General features: G+C 41.2%; 1 protein-coding gene across 1 annotated transcript; it reads right to left on the minus strand.

Annotated features, from left to right (window-relative positions):
* Nucleotides 1-7,333: 7,333 nt before the first annotated feature.
* LOC137294476 (SERTA domain-containing protein 4-like) lies at nt 7,334-19,104 on the minus strand. Its single transcript, XM_067825500.1, has 3 exons — nt 18,662-19,104; nt 18,003-18,310; nt 7,334-11,869 (listed from the first exon to the last, which is right to left on the minus strand). The coding sequence occupies exons 2-3, from the start codon at nt 18,196-18,198 to the stop codon at nt 11,274-11,276; spliced, it is 792 nt and encodes a 263-aa protein (XP_067681601.1). The 5' UTR covers nt 18,199-18,310; nt 18,662-19,104; the 3' UTR covers nt 7,334-11,273.
* Nucleotides 19,105-19,408: the final 304 nt, after the last annotated feature.

Genomic DNA, 19,408 nt, shown 5'->3' on the forward strand with positions numbered 1-19,408 from the left:
TTGTTGTCACACAGTGATGTATATATAATTCCATTTATTTTGAAATAGTCCATATGAAATGAGAGATTCAGAATCTGGAACCAGGGAACATCTATACTTCATTTATCTCTCGTATTGAAACTGGCAAAACGTGACAAACTACATATGCACACACAGGTGCACGCGCGCTAGTCTGTCTCACAGTCCCTGAACCACATTATTTTGCCTAATGCCAAGCCTTCCCTGTGGTGCTAAAGGCTTAAATGGAGCAAGTCTAGATTTCCACAGGTTCTGAATCTCCTGTCTCCCTGAGGCTCCTTTTCAATAAAAATGGGTTTGTTTGTTACTATCAAAATTATATATATTCAAACCCTAAGCCTTAATCTAGCACGCACGCACACTTACACGAATTCATGTCCGTATTGCCAATGTAACTATGTGTCCATGTCTAATGTGTTTTCCTAATCTTCCTAAATGTATATAATAATCATTTTCATATGCACAAAGAGATACGACGCACAATACACAAAATCTGTTGCCATTGTGAACAGTACAAAATTATATGTTCCAGCTCTGACTGTGGCCCCTCGTGAATGATGCTTTCAAGATTGCGTCAAAAGCGTCTAGGTAGATTTTAGTCCTCCGTATAACGTACTTGATCTTATATGACACAGACGATGTGAACGATGGAAATTAATGTCTTAACTATGAACAGGCAACGCTTGGAGTAGAAAACGTACCGACCAATTTAATGTCAAGATTACCTTTTGGTACATCGCTACATTTGTCACGTGTTAGTGTTTGTAAATGTCATTCCGTATCATTGCGTGTAAGTGATGACGTCAAGATACGTCACTACCACGTGTGGATTGAAATGTAAAGTGACACAGATACCGATGTCAGCTCATTTATACCTGCACATGAATTACACTATTTCTAATGTTTGGAACCTCAAGTCTTTCATTGTGAATGGTGTTGAAGGGATCTGCCATTATATCATAATTTTACTGTGTGATTATTTTCAGTGATATAGCCAGTATGATAATGAAGATGGAGAATATGATGATGATGAAGAAGAAGATGGTGATGAAGAAGAAGATGATGATGAAGAAGAAGATGGTGATAATTCGTATTCCAAATGAAAGGATTGATGGTCATGATGTCAACCACTGGATTGTCAAAACAAGCAAAGTTATGTCTTTAGCAATATTTGTTACCGAACAAATAACTGACACAGTCACAGTGTAGTGATTCATTCCGCTGACATGTTGTTTTACGTCGCACACAGCAATATTGTATCAATACTACAGATTTAAGTAAAGAACCAACTCTCGACCAGACAATACAGTGATTGACATAATGAGCATCGGTCTTTGTAACTGTGATAAGTTAACAGCTGTTTAATCCCCCTTTTTTAACAACGGTGGTGTTAACTAATTAACTTGTTATCACCCGAACACCTGAGAGCATTTGCCCAAGGTGTGAACAGAGAGTAATTTGAGAATTGGTTGCTTAAACGTTGTAATACTGATACCTGTTGATTCCCCACAGGAATAAATTTGGTTATTAGACCTCTTGTTTCAGAGGAATACTACAGACGAGTAACTAGTTCAACAACCCCAGCTGTGGCGTGCCGTTTGTTTGGGTTTTTTTTTTTTTTTCATGTGGGGCAACACGTGAGTAGGTACGTAAGAAAAAGTTTGTAGTAGCGAAACTGAAACTGGCGTAGGTGTGGACCTTTGGTGTGAGCAATCAGCGAGAGAAGATTGTCTTTATTAGTGGCGAAAGCGAGTGACCCACGTGCGCTCTGCCGTTGCAGGCACTAGCTGCAGTCTGGTCGTACCTGTAGTATGCGGAAGCGTCGAGACAGACAAGTGAAGAGGATTTGGCTCAGTGTTGAGGCACGCATGTTGGTTGTCTGGATCTCATTAGCCCATTACGTGGAAAGGGATCCCAGACAGTCTATGTCTGTCTGCACGGCCTGTGGCAGACGTAGCTGATCCGGACGTCCGTTCTGATCCTAGCAGTCTTGTTGGTGTGTGTGTAGTGTTGTGGGTTAACGTGCATGCGTGTACATACTGCTGTACGTAGGTATGTATGTATGTGTGTGTGTTCGTGCGTGTGTGCGTGCGTTATTGACTGAGCATAATGAGGGAATATAAGGTGGCTGTGAATGACTGGGCATGGTGAAGGAGTATAAGGTGACTGTGATTGACTGGGCATGGTGAAGGAGTATAAGGTGGCTTTGATTGACTGGGCACGGTGAGGAAATATAAGGTGACTGTGATTGACTGGGCATGGTGAGGAAATATAAGGTGGCTGTGATTGACTGGGCATGGTGAGGAAATATAAGGTGACTGTGATTGACTGGGCATGGTGAGGAAATATAAGGTGACTATGATTGACTGGGCATGGTGAAGAAATATAAGGTGACTGTGATTGACTGGGCATGGTGAAGGAGTATAAGGTGACTGTGATTGACTGGGCATGGTGAAGGAGTATAAGGTGGCTTTGATTGACTGGGCACGGTGAGGAAATATAAGGTGACTGTAATTCACTGGGCATTGTGATGAAGTATAAGGTGACTGTGATTGGGCATAGTGAAGGAATATAAGGTGACTATGAATGGGCATAGTGAAGGAATATAAGGTGACTGATTGGGCATAGTGAAGCAATATAAGGTGACTGTGATTGGGCATAGTGAAGGAATATAAGGTGACTATGATTGGGCATAGTGAAGGAATATAAGGTGACTATGATTGGGCATAGTGAAGGAATATAAGGTGACTGTGATTGGGCATAGTGAAGGAATATAAGGTGACTATGATTAGGCATAGTGAAGGAATATAGCCTATATTTAACCTATACAACGATGTTGTCATTAACACAGAGCCTGGTTCCGGGAGAAACGTAAATCAACTGCCCCGTCACCAAGTTCAATGGTACATATTCCAGCACAGCATCATATAGTGCATTCAGGGCACAAACCAGCGATAGAAAAGGTCTGACATGTGCAAGTATATTGAGGATGTAGCGTTACTACACGTTACCAAATAACGAACTGTCATTGGATAAGAACCTATAATCTAACAGTAACTGTGAACCCCTCTGAAGCATCCTGTTAGTGGCGAATTAATCACTTACAACACACTTCCGTGTGGAGATTCTTCAGCACCGATGTACACAAATGCAAGATCCGTTATTTCAGTGTATTATCCCCATCATGCGCCCATATGTAGTGCACTGTCTGCGTGATGTCCGCATTCATGTGGATATAGACTCTTAAAGATTACAGACACCATTTTCTTGAGCTCGAATATTACGGAGTGTGGCGTAAAACTAGACTCGCTCACTCACTCATCTTCGTGATCACCTGAAATGATGTAGAGTCATACTGTTACGATGGGCCTGGAGTTGGGGGTGGGGGGGTGGGGGCTGGGTAGGTGGTGGGAGTGAGGGGAGGGAGGGGGTTGAGTTTTGATATCGTGCCTCCAAACCATCAAAAAATGCACACGTCTCTTCCAATCCACCGGGGCGTGGTGGGGTAGCTAATGTTCTCTCACCATCGTCCCATTCTCCTCATGGGCTGGATATGTGAGGTCCATTTCAGGTGTCCCCCGCCATGACATTGCTGGAATATTGTTAAAACTAAACTCCCCCACGTCAGTCCACTGAAGTCTACAACTTGAAAATGCTTTTCAAAAACAATTTTCATAATGACATTTTATGAGGTCCGTCTCCGGGATAGAATAGATTTGAACATATATGATACGTTTTACTGCATCCAAACTCGGTGGGGGCGAAATTGACCGAGGTGGAAACTCAAAAAAAAATCTATCTTCACAGGTTTCTGGGCGAGGACGGACTAATTGCTCCGATATTAACCTGTAATTACAAACTCACCAATTCCTTGTATGTCTTTTGTTTCGTCTTAGTATTGATTGGTCTACGTTGTACACTTGCACGCCAGAGCATATAGATCCGTGTTTATTTGCCAAAATACTTGGCCAGCGGGCAAATCATACTAGCACGGTTTTCGTGTCGCTGCCTGTTAAGTCAAATCATTATGTCAATGGCACATTCTTTTTTTTAGCATACGAAACTGTATAAGGGAAACATTCCTAGCCTTAAAAGATATTTTTGTCTTGAGCATTAACCTTTGAATAAAAAGCTAAGGGATCGAATCAAAATAATCCTAACTGTTTTCGGGTTGTGCTCGGGTTGTAGCTTAGCGGTTAAAGCATTCGCTCGTAATGCTTAAGATCCGGGTTCGATTCCCCACTTACGTACAATGAGTTTAAACAACAAACTAACTACATCTTAAGCTTGAATACACATAGGTACAAATGAGCATAACCCCCTTAAAGACAGAACGTATTGCCTTATCAGCTGTTTTGAAAAGCCAATATGCTCTCAACATGGCATTCAATACTGACTGGTACGTATGAAGTACGGGAGCACCGAGAATTCGTAGGTTCATGTTAGACGAAGCCCATTGCAGTCCATCGATTTCAAAGTGCAACACGTTCTTTCTTATATTTAGAGGTCGCAGACATCCACCGCGTGAGATGCTTCTAACTCTTGTCTTCATTTACGCCCATGCGCTTCTTTGAGCACAGAATATGACCTTCTGCTCACGAGTTAAAAACGATCTATTTTAGCCTCTCTAAGATGCCGCTCTTTAAAACCAGAAATAGAAACAGGCAGACGTTGTAATAACCCACTTCAAATGAAAGATTTTGAAAATTTTGTTTAAACGGCGTTGAAAAGCTTACCCTTTTTCACAAAACTGCTGACATTTGTTCCATGACCAAATGGTTTCAAGAATCTGTCAGTTGTTAATGTTACTGCATGTTTAAAATAAAATTTTAATTTTCACAGTTCTCTTTTACAAGTTTTGGAAATCGTTTGAAAATGTTTTAAAGTTGTAACAATTTATTTTATGTTGCATCTATGATATTTGTGGTATCTTTTATCTATGTGCAAGAACATCTTTCTGGATGAAGTCTTAGTGTTAGACTGTTATCATGCAATTATGCCCCTTGTCGGAATAAGGACCTGCTGAAATACCATACTGGCAGTCCAAGTATAATAGCGATCGCACAAACGACGTATTGTTAATTGTGTATAAAAGCTTACCTACTGTGGATATAAATGCATTACATTTCCTGGATATAAAGGTACTACGTCCCCTGGATATAAGAGGCGGCGGGATATCCTAGTGGTTAACGCGAGGAGGATATAAAGGCAGAGGGTCCTAGGATCTTAAACGTACTGATGGTTCGGCATTTAAACGTCACTGATATACAGCGGTAGCCGTCCAACCCGGCATCTGTCCAATCCGGCAAGCTGACAACACCGGCATTCAATCTCAGTCCTGTCTGTGACTAGTACATTTAACATCCGCTCAACAATCCGGCACGTTGACTAAACTGGGTTATTTCTTCAGTCGTGATGAGTGCCGGTTTTGTCAGCTTCCACTGTAAAAATGCCCTGCTTCTTCTGGGAAGATAGTAGTAAAAGTCCAAGTCGCTGAAAATTTCCCTTTCTCGAGCCAGGATAGGCTGTTTATAGTACCATGTTCGTCAGCAACAGGCCTCTGCCTTTGGGTTGTCCAAAGAATGTGAATAAATATGTTTTTATGCCAGTTGGGGCAATGTCACCACCAGACCACGACGGGGTACACAAGAACGTGCAACCTTTTCTGGTTCTTTCTGGATATTACCGAGGTACTTCGGAAAGATTCACCCGTGTAGGTCCGGGTTAGAACTGGTCTTCAGCAACCCATACTTGTCGTAAGAGGCGACTAACGGCTTACTGACTTGATCGACACTTGACATTGTATTCCAGATGCGTTGATCGATGCAAATGATGTTGATCACCAGATTATTGGGTCCGGACTCGACTGTTTACAGACAGCCGCCATAAATCTAGATTGTTGCTGAGTGAAGCGTTCAACAACACATAAGCCAACCAACTATTGACAAACTAAACAAAGTCTTGATAATTTCGCATTTTTCCAGTAAAATATAGAAGAACTGAATATCATTCTACATTAAATACACGTGAAACCGCATACGTTGTACATTTAAATAATCAGCATTAAAGTGCACAACACGTTATAAAATTATGATCTCTCATTTGACAAGGTCCCAGATGTGCCTTGGCGGTAATAGTTATTCTTTCGTCGTTATATGTTTCACACAATTACGGGGCTAACAGCTGTGACAAGATGTGTACCATCCATCACACAGAACCATTTTGTTTCAAGCTGTTCCATCAGTCTGTCTCACAGTCCCTGAACTGCAATATATTCCCTTCTGTCTGGCCCTTTCTGCAATGCTAAACCCCTAAACCAACCCCGGTTTACTCCCATGTCGCAGACATCACAAAATGCAGGTAAAAAGAACACACTAATCAATTGGGTCTTGCTGGTCACCCCTAATTCATGAATGGTCTGGTCCACACTTTGATAAATGTGGACATCCTCATCCTTGTCTAACACCAGTGGAACAAACAAAATATTCAGATAGTTTTCTCTCTTCGTCGAAAACTACAGCAGACTTCAACTTGTCATATGAATTATGAACACAAAATAATTTTACATGGATACTATTTCTTGAAAGAAGTTATTTCGGTTAACCATGTCGAAAGATGCATAGGAGCATTTGAAGAATAGATTGAAGAATGAATATGTTATCAACTGTCGACCTTCGGGTGGTCGGACTCGCTGGCTTGGTTCACGTACGTCATAGTAGATTCCTGATAGCGTAGATCGATGCTCATGTTGTTAATCACTGGATTTTCTGGTCTATGCTCGATTATTTTCAGACCGCACCATATAGCTATAATATTGCTGAGTGTGGCGTTAAACGACAAATCAATCAACCAAATGAAGCAAGTCTACATTTTTCAGGTTCTTAATCCCCATCTCACTCGGGCTCTTTACAGATTAGTGAGTGAGAGAATGAGTGAGTATATATGGTTTTACTCCGCTATTAGCAATATTCCAGCAATATCAAGGCGGGCAACATCAAACATGTGCTTTACACATTGTATCCATGTGGGGAATCGAGTCTTCGGCGTGACGAGAAGACGCTTTAACCACCAGATTACCGTCGCTCCCATGCAGGTAGACAAAGACAAATAACGAGGTATATATTTCACAAATTTATTTCAGTAATGCGTCTCCTCGGCGTCATATTTCTTAAATAAAATAAATAAAATAAATTGTACAAAATGTCAAAATGTCATTTTGGACCTTATCTCATCTATGCCACGTTTTTCATAAAAGTATTTACAATCATACATAGCTGTGTGACTTAGGGACATTAACAGCAACGCAACTGACCGCTTTCTGTTTCAATGTCCTACCAAGATAATGAATGTACATGGCTGATCATACATCATTGGTCTATAATTATCTACGCGTGGCTACAAATGCTCCCTTAACACTTCGTTGCTAATGTTCCATGGTTTGGGTTTTTTTTCGAAACTTAGATTCAGTTTTAACATCAATAATTTCTGTGTATTTAAGATAATAATATTTAAAACACTATCCAAACGGAAGTAATTTTCATTCGAGATGTGATCATGTAAACTTTTCAATTTATCAAAAAACATATTTTTTACTTTAAGCATTCTGATATGAATAATTGAGCACGGGGTATTTCTTATTTAAGATAGCGCGGTTCCTTGTGGGGTCAATTTTGCATGACATTCGTGTTTAGACAATGTGATACTGATACCGGCTGGTCAAGCGACGGCTGAACTTTGGCCATCTGTGGTCTGTATCTTATGTAATGCTAATTTGGCCTCCGTATCATACATTTTATATTGATGGCGGAGGGGTAGGAGGTGACGCTTGGAATGAATGGTGGGTGAGTAATACGGCGGGGGTGGGGTGACATCGGGAGGGGTAGGGTTACGACCTAAACTTTAAAGGAATAAAACCTGACCTCAGGTCAAATATGTACCTCAAGGTCAAACAAACAATCCGGTAAAGGCATATTTCAAATACAATAAATTTATATGTGCAAATGATTTAACAATTAAACCTAATTTCATAATCAAATATAACATAAGATCTTACCGATCAGATTCAGCGCTAAGGTAATGAGATCAGCGTGGCTGGTAATGAAACAAAATATCTACTCCCTTAGAAGGATACCACATTAATGGTGCATCATTCACAAATCATTCTCGAGTCACATATATAATATATCTTGGTTCCAATGCCAGGAACCTCCATGAACACAGTGTGTCCGCCATGCTTAAGCCACAGTATTTGAACAAACATCTCTCAGTTGAAAGCTTTGAATATGAAATGTATTGATCTAGCATTGGGCCTATAGCCTGCTACAGCTGCGGAAGGCCATTCCTCATTGATGGCACAACAGGATTTCCGATGGATATAAAGCCGAGCTGAGTGAATAAACTGACGCTCCAATTTACAATTGAAGATAATAGCCCAAATTCGGTCAATACTGAAGAGTGTGAATTTTCGACTTGAAAACTACCAATTGGGACAGACACTATGATTTGGCAAATTGATATTAGTAACGGGAGTATCACTTGCAGCTCTCAAGTTTGTATCATGAATCTTTTAGATGGATGACATTGGCCCGGAGTATCGATAGTCCGCGCTGGAATTGTTAAACATGAGTTATCCTGACAGGCTGCCATTCAAGCAGTTTCTGGTCCATCTGTCGCGAAGCCAAACAGGGTAACACCTGTCGGCGATTCGCATTTGCTAGATTTGTACCGGTCTTGCTCGTCAAAGGTTAACGGTACTTCAGTGCCTCGGCGTCACGTCTACCACGGACTGGCGTCGTTGACAACGTGTGACGTCACCTACCTTGCGCGTGGAGCGCAGCTCGTAACAGAAAGAACCTGCCGCTGTCTGTTCCATATATGGAATATGCAAGCGCAAAGGCACATCGCATCTGAGTGAAGCTATAATGGCGACACGTTAGGATTCATATCACGCATGGGGGACGCCCATTTCAAATGTCTCTTTGTGTGATGAACAATAAGTTATTCCTGCAGTTGCCAAGTACCAAATCAACATCCAAGCCCAGTATAAATGCTGCCTCGTTATAACGCTATTAATTCCGCCGAAACGTCATGATGCTTTAAGGACTTGTAATCTTATCGTTCGTTCATGCTACATCAACCAATAAGCGAGACATATAAAAAGAAGACTTTTCCACTAGGAATGTTCCAGACCAATTTCAAGATAGTCAACTAGTTTTGGAATTAAATGAGCGCTGTTTCCAACTTAATAATTGTTGGTATAAACTATAACAATTATAATAACAGTAACGCTTGCCATTTTACATGATATAACAAAACAGTAAGCCGCCATTTTACTCTTAACACTTACACACGTTAACATCACGTACTGAATAAGTCAAGAGTTTGACTTCAATAACGCGTTCCCGTGAGGACATTAATCTTGAAAAATTCATATCAACTGTTTGGGCTAGATATCTGTGCACTAACACTGGTACACAGAAATAGATGACAACAAAATCGATTTGCAGTTGTTGGTCGCATGACTCTTTCAACTAGTTGAACGTTAACGAAAGAAAGCCCTCAATAGTGAGGGGTTCTATCGCCAATTGAGCGGCGCAGCCATGGATCAAACGTCTCTCGGATGAAAACACATTGATATACTTGGAGAAACACTTATTGAAGCAGATTAGTAATCAGATAAATTTCTGTCTTCAAATAATTCAACAATTTGATACGGTAAACATCGTTCATAACGAATCCACGAGGACCATTTAGGTATGTGATAACCGTAATTCGTATATCTCGAATAAAGTACATGTGTATATCAAACAGAGACCAACAAAGTTTGTTAAATCCGTGTATTCGTTATAAATGTAGTTCACCTTATATTCAAAGACCCTAATTCATATGAAGCAGCTTATACTCGTATATACCAAATAAGCCACGAAATTGACTAAAAAAGCATCGTTTCAACGGATATAAAATACTGTGAGCACATGCTGTTTCTTGCTGAGACTATGAAGCACCTGGGAAGGTCTACAATTTTGCGGACGGCTCGGCTATCCAAATGTCCCAACCTGTTGTGCAAATAGAGGGCAAGATTCCATGAGAAGGAATTTCTTTGACGCTACGCTGAGACAATCACTGGTAACTTCCAGGTATGCTACATTCGTGTGGTCAGCTGACCAGTCACCTGGTGACCAGGGTCCGATTACATTCCACATACTGCTAAAATTATCCGACTTCCCCAGAAAGGCTCTTATGAGACATCATTGATATATCTTTATAAATTCAACTCTTGAGACATAACAATTCTATATGGTTCTACACAAAGGATATTTTACAAGTTTGTTCGAGACTGAATATATTTGTGTACGTATCTACAAAACGCAACTCTGACGTCAAAAGGCAGGGTCATTATATTCTATCTGTGGGATATGAAGACTTTCTTTGGGGAATTATTTCGAGGGAGGTGTGAGGAGGGGGGGGGGTTCAGTTTGTGTGGAATGACTGATAATGAATACTTCAAATGTGAACGGGTTCAGAATAAACGCATTTTCAAATGTGTCGCACAAAGGATTTGACGTCACAGTGGATATAAAGCATATCGATGTAAACTATTTCAACGTACAGTGGAACCTCCTTAATGTATACACCTCATGTGGGGACGGTTACGATAGAGTAATCCTAAATCACAACACGTCCGGAAACCAGAACAAATAGTTTAGTAACCCAGGTATATGTAACTCCTATTAATGAGGTTCCGTTGTACGGATCAAATAGAAAACGATTTACATCAAGTAGTCACAATGAGGCGTCCTTTGTGAGGCGTCCTTCATGACTTGTGCTCTTCTGAGTGGTATCCCGTACTTAATTCTTCTACAGAACAGGTTAGTTTAGTTCTTAATGTGCCGGGCTGGTTCAAGAACAGGTGTCATTATAAACAAATAAACAAATTCGCTATATTATATACAGTATTTATACCGCGTTCCACTCGTTAGGCACAACTCGAGGTCTCAGTGCAAAATTTAATTCATGCAACACACAATCGTTAAAACAAAGCTGAGAATGCTTTCAGTGCGCATGTGTGAGATTGTTGGCATGTGTGGAACAGCAGACGAGAATTTCGCCTGTCGGGCCTTAGAGCAGACGACCATGCTCGCGCCATCACGGAATCACATTCGCCCTCACTTGAGGAATTCCTCATCGTCTTGCGAGCCAGCTGCATCCAATACCGATAATTTGTTCACAGTCTCATAGGCCGTACACACATCCGACTAGGTTTCGCCTAACGCACGTATCAAATTATTAAACACTGTGTCCATATCGGAATAGATCTGTTTCTCCCTTTGTGAATCTGAAGTAAAGGTATCGAGGGGTGTTTCAGACGTTGAGAAGTTCCCAGTCTCCAAACTTTGCACCAAAGCGTCCGTGACCTCATCCCCCATGTTGTCGTCTGCCACTTGAATATGATCTTCACAGAACGGAGCAGACGACAAGTAACTGTTGTTCACAACCTCATAATCGTATCCGTTCTTTTTCCTATAAAACGGGTACCCTTTTGACACAGAAGTTGTCCTCTTTTCCTCTCGAATTTCCGATTGCATTCGCCTCACGGTATTATTTATCAACACAGATCGTCTCAAAAAATTCTCCGGATCATCCATCTGACGTAGTTTCTGAATCGAGATTCGCAACACTTTCCTTCTCTCGTCCTTCCTCTGTTTAGGGGTATTTAGGAATGGAGATATTCTTTTGGACGGCACAATCTCGTTGAAATTCTCACATAAGTCTAAAGGGCATTTCCTTTTTACACCTCGACATTCAGAAGAGTCCAGGTCAAAATTCACACTTTCTCCACCGACTGGTTTGTCTGAAAAAAAATAGAAACATAAAAATATCAATATCAAATATATACAGATTAACACATATAAAGGAAATAAAATTTACCATCTCGCAATAATCACCTTCCATTGCATTATAATTGCTAGGTAAAGTAAAATCCTTTCAAACACTCAACATCGTTAATGAATAAGCAATACTGAACATATATACAAGAAAGAAAATTAAACCTTATACTGTTTACATCAGCTATACCCACAGAATATGAATGTCGACTTCATGGCGATCTAGTGCAGCATCTTTCCCATCACAACGGTAGTTATTGTAGTATGGCCAAGGGCCGACGCTCAAGAATTAGTATTGATTGCGGACGCGCTTAATTTGGCGACCCGTCAGTCTGACTTGTACGGAAGCATGCTGACGGACAGAGTAAAAATACATTACACACACGTCAGACGTCCCATACTGCTGACTGAATGGTGACGAGACTGAATATGGTCACACGTAAGTCAAAATTCCAATTGGCCCAATAACCGCTTCCTGATTGACGCGGAAACGACACAAGCGTCACTGGAAATCTAAACACCACTATGCGGGCAGTCAACGCTCAGTAAACCCTGTGAAAACTTCTATGTAAGTGGCGAACTTCTGATGCAAGTCGTACACAATAACCGTTGTATGACCCTTTCATGTGGATAACGCGGTATCTTGTTCATACGTTATCCGAAGCGAGTTATCAAGACCGGTGTGCCTACGGTGGGTGTTGCGGACATTAAGTAAACTACTTCCGCTGTGAGATGTTGCCCTATGACTAACGGGGACCGTGAGTTTAGAGGGAAGTCGAGCTGGCAGTAGGTCGACAAAGCAAAATACACACTTAAAACACGACATATATTTACATCCACGTTGGCCATGTTGTTTATAAAAAATGCTAAATAAAAATCCCCTTGTAGTATATTGACACGGCACGACATGTTTTATTAGAGGCGGGTTTTTGTCATGACACATATGTTATTAATTCCCTATAGTTTGTTTAATGTCTTTTAGTCAGAATGTCTTTGGATAGGATTTTACCATAGCTAGCTAATAACGAAGATTTATTTACAGTGTTGGTTTTTTTTTATCACTAATGTATTTTCATTTGAAAATACGTGTCGTGCCTATTTATTAAACCTTTATTCAGTATTTATGTTTTTATTCAAAACATTATCGATACAAAGTTTCTGATAGATTGTATTATCTTTCTCAGTCGTCTATTACGGAAAGATGATTAATTGAATAGGGCGTAAGTACACGCAACACGAACAGCCATTTGTAAACAAGCCAAGAAGACGATTGTCATCTATTTTTATCTCGGCACCATTTCCAGTGAACAACCTTTTCTGCTTCGACCAAACGTTGCTAAATGCCTGGCTTCATTGCAATATCATTCCGCAGTTAACGTGACTGACTTAATTCCCCGCTTAACTTTCACCAAATAACCCGACCTCGGCACTCCCGTGATCCATCCATCCTCTGATTCCATTCGTCCATCAACATGCCCAGACCTATTAAACAGCGTCTGCTACGTCGCCGTTTGACCGGTCAGAATCCGACATTTATTGGCTAACTTTCCAAGACCAAGGCTTCCTTCCAGATCTCAACAAACCCGACGACAGCTATGAAAATTTGACCGTGATCACTGGCGATGACTCTGGTTTTTCCCCATTAGCCCCATCAATAATTACTAAATCAGCAATCCCCTTGCCGAGCGAAATGAATGACGTCAACATCGAGGGTCATTCTATTGCTCAGCTGGACGCGCCTTTCCCCTACCAATTACACGACGTGAGAACAAGACAGGTACTTCCCTCATTCTCGCTCACAGCGTCATCAAGCACGTAGTTGTTTCGTTACCTGTTTTCGTAAGTCGGCGTGGCCAAGTCTATATAACAATATAATTACATAATACTGAAATAAGGTCCCTAATTGCTGCAGAGTATACTCGGCAGTGAACTTGCCGATGTCATATCCATATTGTGTTGTAAATCGGATAATAATAAGCTAATACTGTAGTCATTAGATGTGTATTGACTGACAGGTCGCCATACAGCATGTCGATAAGATTCATGTTTGGTCAGGGAGCGACGAGAACACGTGTGGCTGAAGGGATGCACCGCTGTTTGAAACATTGGGATGTAAACAAACATGACCTATATTTTAACTTACTAGCTCGTAGATCATGGGCTGACATTCACTTACGCTGTAATCAAGACCAGAACGGCTAGATGGCCTCTGCTGAAACACCTATCTAAAGCAATCAGCATAACGATTCAATGGATGCGACATGGCTTTCAAAATTAACATCACGTGTCATCACAAACTTAAACTGCTTACACGAACAAAAAGCATACAAATTAACTCATAAGCACATGTATTGTTTTCTCTGTAAGAAAAGCAACGGCGTTATTCGTTCTCCCTGGCACACCCCTTTATCAATTTGTATTATTGAATAAGTCTGTCCTTTGGTGTCGTCGACAAGCAGGTGCCCGAACATCGATCCCGTTGCCGTGTTTACTGCGGCTCGAAGAAAGGTGGGACAACGCCGACGGTGACCGATATGCAGAGCTTGTTGTCACCAAGCCAGTGTTTAAGTCGCCGGATAGGTACAAGGTCACATATAGTTTATTCTCGACTCCATGCTGAGGACTTTGTTTGAAGTCTCCGAAGAGCACAGGCTACTACAAAGAAACCTCTAACCCACGTCTTTACAAAACACACTTAGTATACCGCTTGGTTAAGATGGCTATCATTTGGAGCTTGAAACTAAAAAGTGTACAGTATTCGTATTTGTCACGAATGTATCGAGCTCTTCCACTTCTTAACTCGTTAATACTGAAAAATGTTTTATATATACTTGAATGAGGTAATTACAAAAAGACGATACGTCCTTATATCACATCGTATGGCAACTTATATATATATATGTTTTTTTATCCAGTGCACACATGCACACACACGTACATACACACACACACAGCGGACAGTATGAATTGGGGATATTGGCATTTTCATGACTGATATTTTCTCAGTATATCAACGAATAAATACGTCATTATTCATATTTTCAAACTGCACATACATTCCTAACTATTTTTGTCCACTATCTATCTATCTATCTATCTATCTATCTATCTATCTATCTATCTATCTATCTATCTGTTTCTCTCTCTGTATATACCTATAAATGCAGCAGACCAACACTACATTATATTTTTAAAACATTTCGGTTACACTAGTAACAGATGAATCAGGTTTGGATTTGCGTGTTAAATAATCTGTCAATTGATTGTGTGTGTGTGTTGGGGGGGGGGCAGTTTTATTTATTTTCCCGTCATTATGCAGTAATGACGTCACAGACATGTCATATTGTTGATACATATATTTTCCACGTTACAACACTGCCCATCAGCCTCGTCCACGGATGGCTGCACTCCGTCATTCAAACAAATAGAGCTGTAACAGTGAACATGCTTTGAGAAACAGGCATGCCTAGACACGATGCAAATGGTTGTAGCTTCATCAGCATTTCATGGATTGGGGATTTCACCGTGATAGTCAGACTAACCCAGTTGGAAAAGATCTGATGTCGCTGTATCACAATGTGTTAGTGCTGATATGAGCTCATCTTGATCAAATAACACCACTGCGAGTTTTTACCAACACACAAGGCGATTATAAATAAACAGTTAAGATATTTAGGTTTTCCACGCATGCATTCATAGCCAGCCCTCGGGCTAAAGCCTGCCTACACAGCCTATGAGCTTTGATTACGGCCGAATAGCTCTCGTAACGTTACACTGTGCGAGTGGATAGCGAGGCAATAAATCACTTTCTGGGATTTGCAGTCAAGACTTGTGGCACGGGTGCTCGATCTGGGATGCCATGATGAGCTAAGGGGCCCTCACCGAGGATATCTATCATCAAATATGGACGGCTGATATGTCTTGGCCCTAGCTTTGATGTGACTTTGTATATGTTCAATTAGTGATCAAACAGCGGGGTGGTAAGAATGACATTGATGGTAGCTTTACCACAAGGACCCAGGCTTGTGCAATAACATCTTTCACTACCTTTGCAGTTTGGACGTGTAAACCCAATAGTCAATAAGAACAGAGTATTCAAATTTTGGGCTTTTTAAACGGATAGAATTTCAAATATTGCTACGGGAGTCTAGACGTGTCAATTTCAGATGTATCAAGTTACGATCAATTGGTAAATAATGGGTTTACAGGATTCTCGTGGATAAAGCGTGAGTTTCCTCGTGCAGCAAATAGTTATCACACGATAGGTTTCTTGCAATCTACATAACCACTTCGTCAAGACACCTGTCAATCAAAATAGCTGAAATACGCACCAGTCTGAAATGTACATATTAACCAATTTTTTTTGCCTCTAAAAGATGATAAAAAATAACATTAAGCCAGAGTTCAGCCATGTCTATTACAATAATGATATAATTAAATCAAATGCCGAAAAAATAACCACTCTCCGTCTGAATGACATTTAATTACGGTTTATTAGTAAAATCGTTACGAGATTATTATCGGTAGTTGAAGGGACATTTTCGGTAATAGTCCAATGACGGAGCGACTGATGTTCATTACAATTGATATCGCTGCTCATCTATTTCAGCGAGACGTTGTTTGGATTTACCAGTTCCCCGCTTGGCTTCACATCAAGAGGCGTCCTTGTATCATAACTCGTGTCACAGCGAGTGCTTGCACTCGTCCTATCTGTCTATTGCAGCCTGGCGTGCAAGTCATCCGTGAAATACATGGGTGAAATTGACAAAAGCCTGCGGCAATTAACAAAGCACCGGGGAACAAGCGAGCGTTTGTGATCGGCCCAGTTGAAATGAAGCCTTATTCCCCCAAGCAGACAATGGTGTACGTTATCCTGTGTGCCTTGACCGTCGAACAGGCAGTGTTTTCCCTCCAAACACACTTGTAAATACCGTTAATGCACAATAAACTTCCTAAGTTGGATTGTATGTACAACTTGAAATTGACACCGGAATAATGCTAGACTGACTTCGATCAGATGCTTGGGATTGATATCGATTAGGTTGATTGGCAGTGGCTTTGAGATTGAACCGATCCTTAAGAATCAGTGTGACTATCGAACGCGGAACTGAGTTGTCATTTGTTGTAGGCAAAACATGCATGTCCTTATCAACATGTGCGGCAAACACGCGGCGAACAAGAGCTCTCACCAATCCCCCCTCCCTATCTCGCCCCTCCCGCATCACAGATGGCAAGTATCAACGTTGAAAGCTTAGCAGACACTTGTCTACAGTGCACGCTAGTCAACAGTCTGCATTTTGTCCACGACAACCGCTCGAGCGATTAATACCCAAACATGTTCTTATCACACAAATATCCTACCGCATAATAATACCTAATATTTATGTAATGAAACGACCACAGGTATTGATTATAAAGCCTAGTTTCATTCACATAAAATTTACTTTGCAATTAAAGCAGATCTGTTGAATACAAACCGGATTCATATGTCTCATGCAATTAAGCTTCAATGAGATCAATGTTCGCTGCGCAAGGGAATCGTTTAATGCACGTTCAGACAGCAGTGGCGGGGGTTTTATTACATTCGAGTTTGAAATGGAACTTGGGAAATACCTCAAAAATAGAAGACGGTTTTAAGTGGACGTGGAACAAAGACGGATAATTGTAAATCACGACCATCTGCCTATGACACGAAGCAAACATTAATGCGATAGGTGAAAGATACATTTCTGTGTAGCACGTCGTCCCCACGTGCTGTAGTGACATCCGTTCTTATCTCAGGACGTCGTTATCTCATGTTTCTTGACATCAGCTATGGTATGCGTGTTTAATGGCATGAACGAAAAAGAGCGAGAATGTCACATTCATTTGTATTAGATTGTTAACACAGAATATGATGTTATTTTTTAAGTCATGTTGTACACTGAGTGAAGAGCAGACAAAATTGTGTAAAACACGAATAAAAAGCATTAGGGTTAATATTCGCGAGGGTTAATGTTAAATATTAAACTAGCATCGAGTTTATGTTTAAATATTTCATATGTTTTTGGTGATAATAGAATTTGCGTCAGATCACTTATTAACTTTAAGATTACTTACCCGACAGGCTTGAAACGGTTTTTACGTCATCTGGCTGAGTGGTGGAGTCCCCCAAGGGCGTGGGAACAGGGGTATCTGCCCGAGGGGGTGAGGTCACAAAGTTAAAGGTAAGATCCGGCGAACTGAGGAGTTCATCAGCCCCACAAAGTCTGTGATGGGGGGTGCACAGGGGGTTCATGGATAATACCACAGTCATATCTACAGCAGCTTTCTGTCGGGGTGGCAGGTACACGCCGGACCCCTCCGCCTCATTAATGGGTGTGGGGACACGATAACAGGTAGCTGTTCCACGAACAATACCGGCAGATCTGAAGAAGAACACGGGATTTGAAACATCAATTTGTCTCAGTTTGTTAATCAATTCTGTTACTTGAGCCTTAGGTACCACGGTGCGTTTCCTGACCTCCGACCGCTAATAGGAGACCACGAAACATGGTCAGTTTGAGGAAACAGAGATATAATCCGACAGAGCGACGGGCAACTAACCCACGAGCCCCCAGAGCTCACAGTTGGCCCCTAGTGAGATACATACATAGCAAGCAGTGACCCCAGTAACAAGTGTCTCCAAACAATGAGCCGGGCCAACAGATAAAATACTTTTGTAAACATGACAGATTTGTTCATCTATCGTGAAGAAAACATAAAATGAAAACAATTACCTCTGAGAAGTTGAAATTACTTCCACAGAACACTGTTTTGCGTCCACACGAATATATGTTATCCAACAAAGACGCTGATCCCAACAAAGTGTTGGTTGTGCGATTGTGAACTTCACTTGGAACAGCTGTCTAGGCCGTAAGAAGGCACGCGTATATTTGCTTAACAATACCAATACTGGCTGTTCCAACGTGCGCTCGTCCGCCCTCCTGGACAATTTACTGTCCGATGATTAAGATACCAGCATCGTAAGAGCAAATTAAGAACACTGTTGTATATCCACACGGTCTAGCTAAGTGAACACACGACTCTCGGCCCACTGTCACAAACAACTAGTCGATAACAGATCCACGTTAGTGTGAGCCGGCAGTGGTTTCTTTGTTGTGGGACTGTTTGCGTTAGTGCAACCGTAGCAGACGATCTCTTTCCGTACACTGACGAGGCCGACTCGCTATGGGAGTGAGTGGCGATATGTCACTGCCTGCGATTGGCCGATTCGCCCGATTAATTGCTGTCAATGAAAGAGCGCGTGCCACTATCCCTATCCCCTCTGTATAACGCTAATATCTCGAGGATCCCGCTTACCCCTTAGGTCAAAGGTGAAATGTGAGCTTTCATGGGTATCGTCACATTTTCGGGCATTCCTATCGTCTGGTAAAAATAGCTGGCATGGAAGAGAAGGGGACATGTCTAATTACATCCTCATGTTGCTGTGATTTTAAGTCTTATGTTTGCCCCATAGACAGAAG

This window comes from Haliotis asinina, chromosome 8 (assembly GCF_037392515.1).
Source record: "Haliotis asinina isolate JCU_RB_2024 chromosome 8, JCU_Hal_asi_v2, whole genome shotgun sequence".
Taxonomy (NCBI): Eukaryota; Metazoa; Mollusca; class Gastropoda; order Lepetellida; family Haliotidae; genus Haliotis; species Haliotis asinina.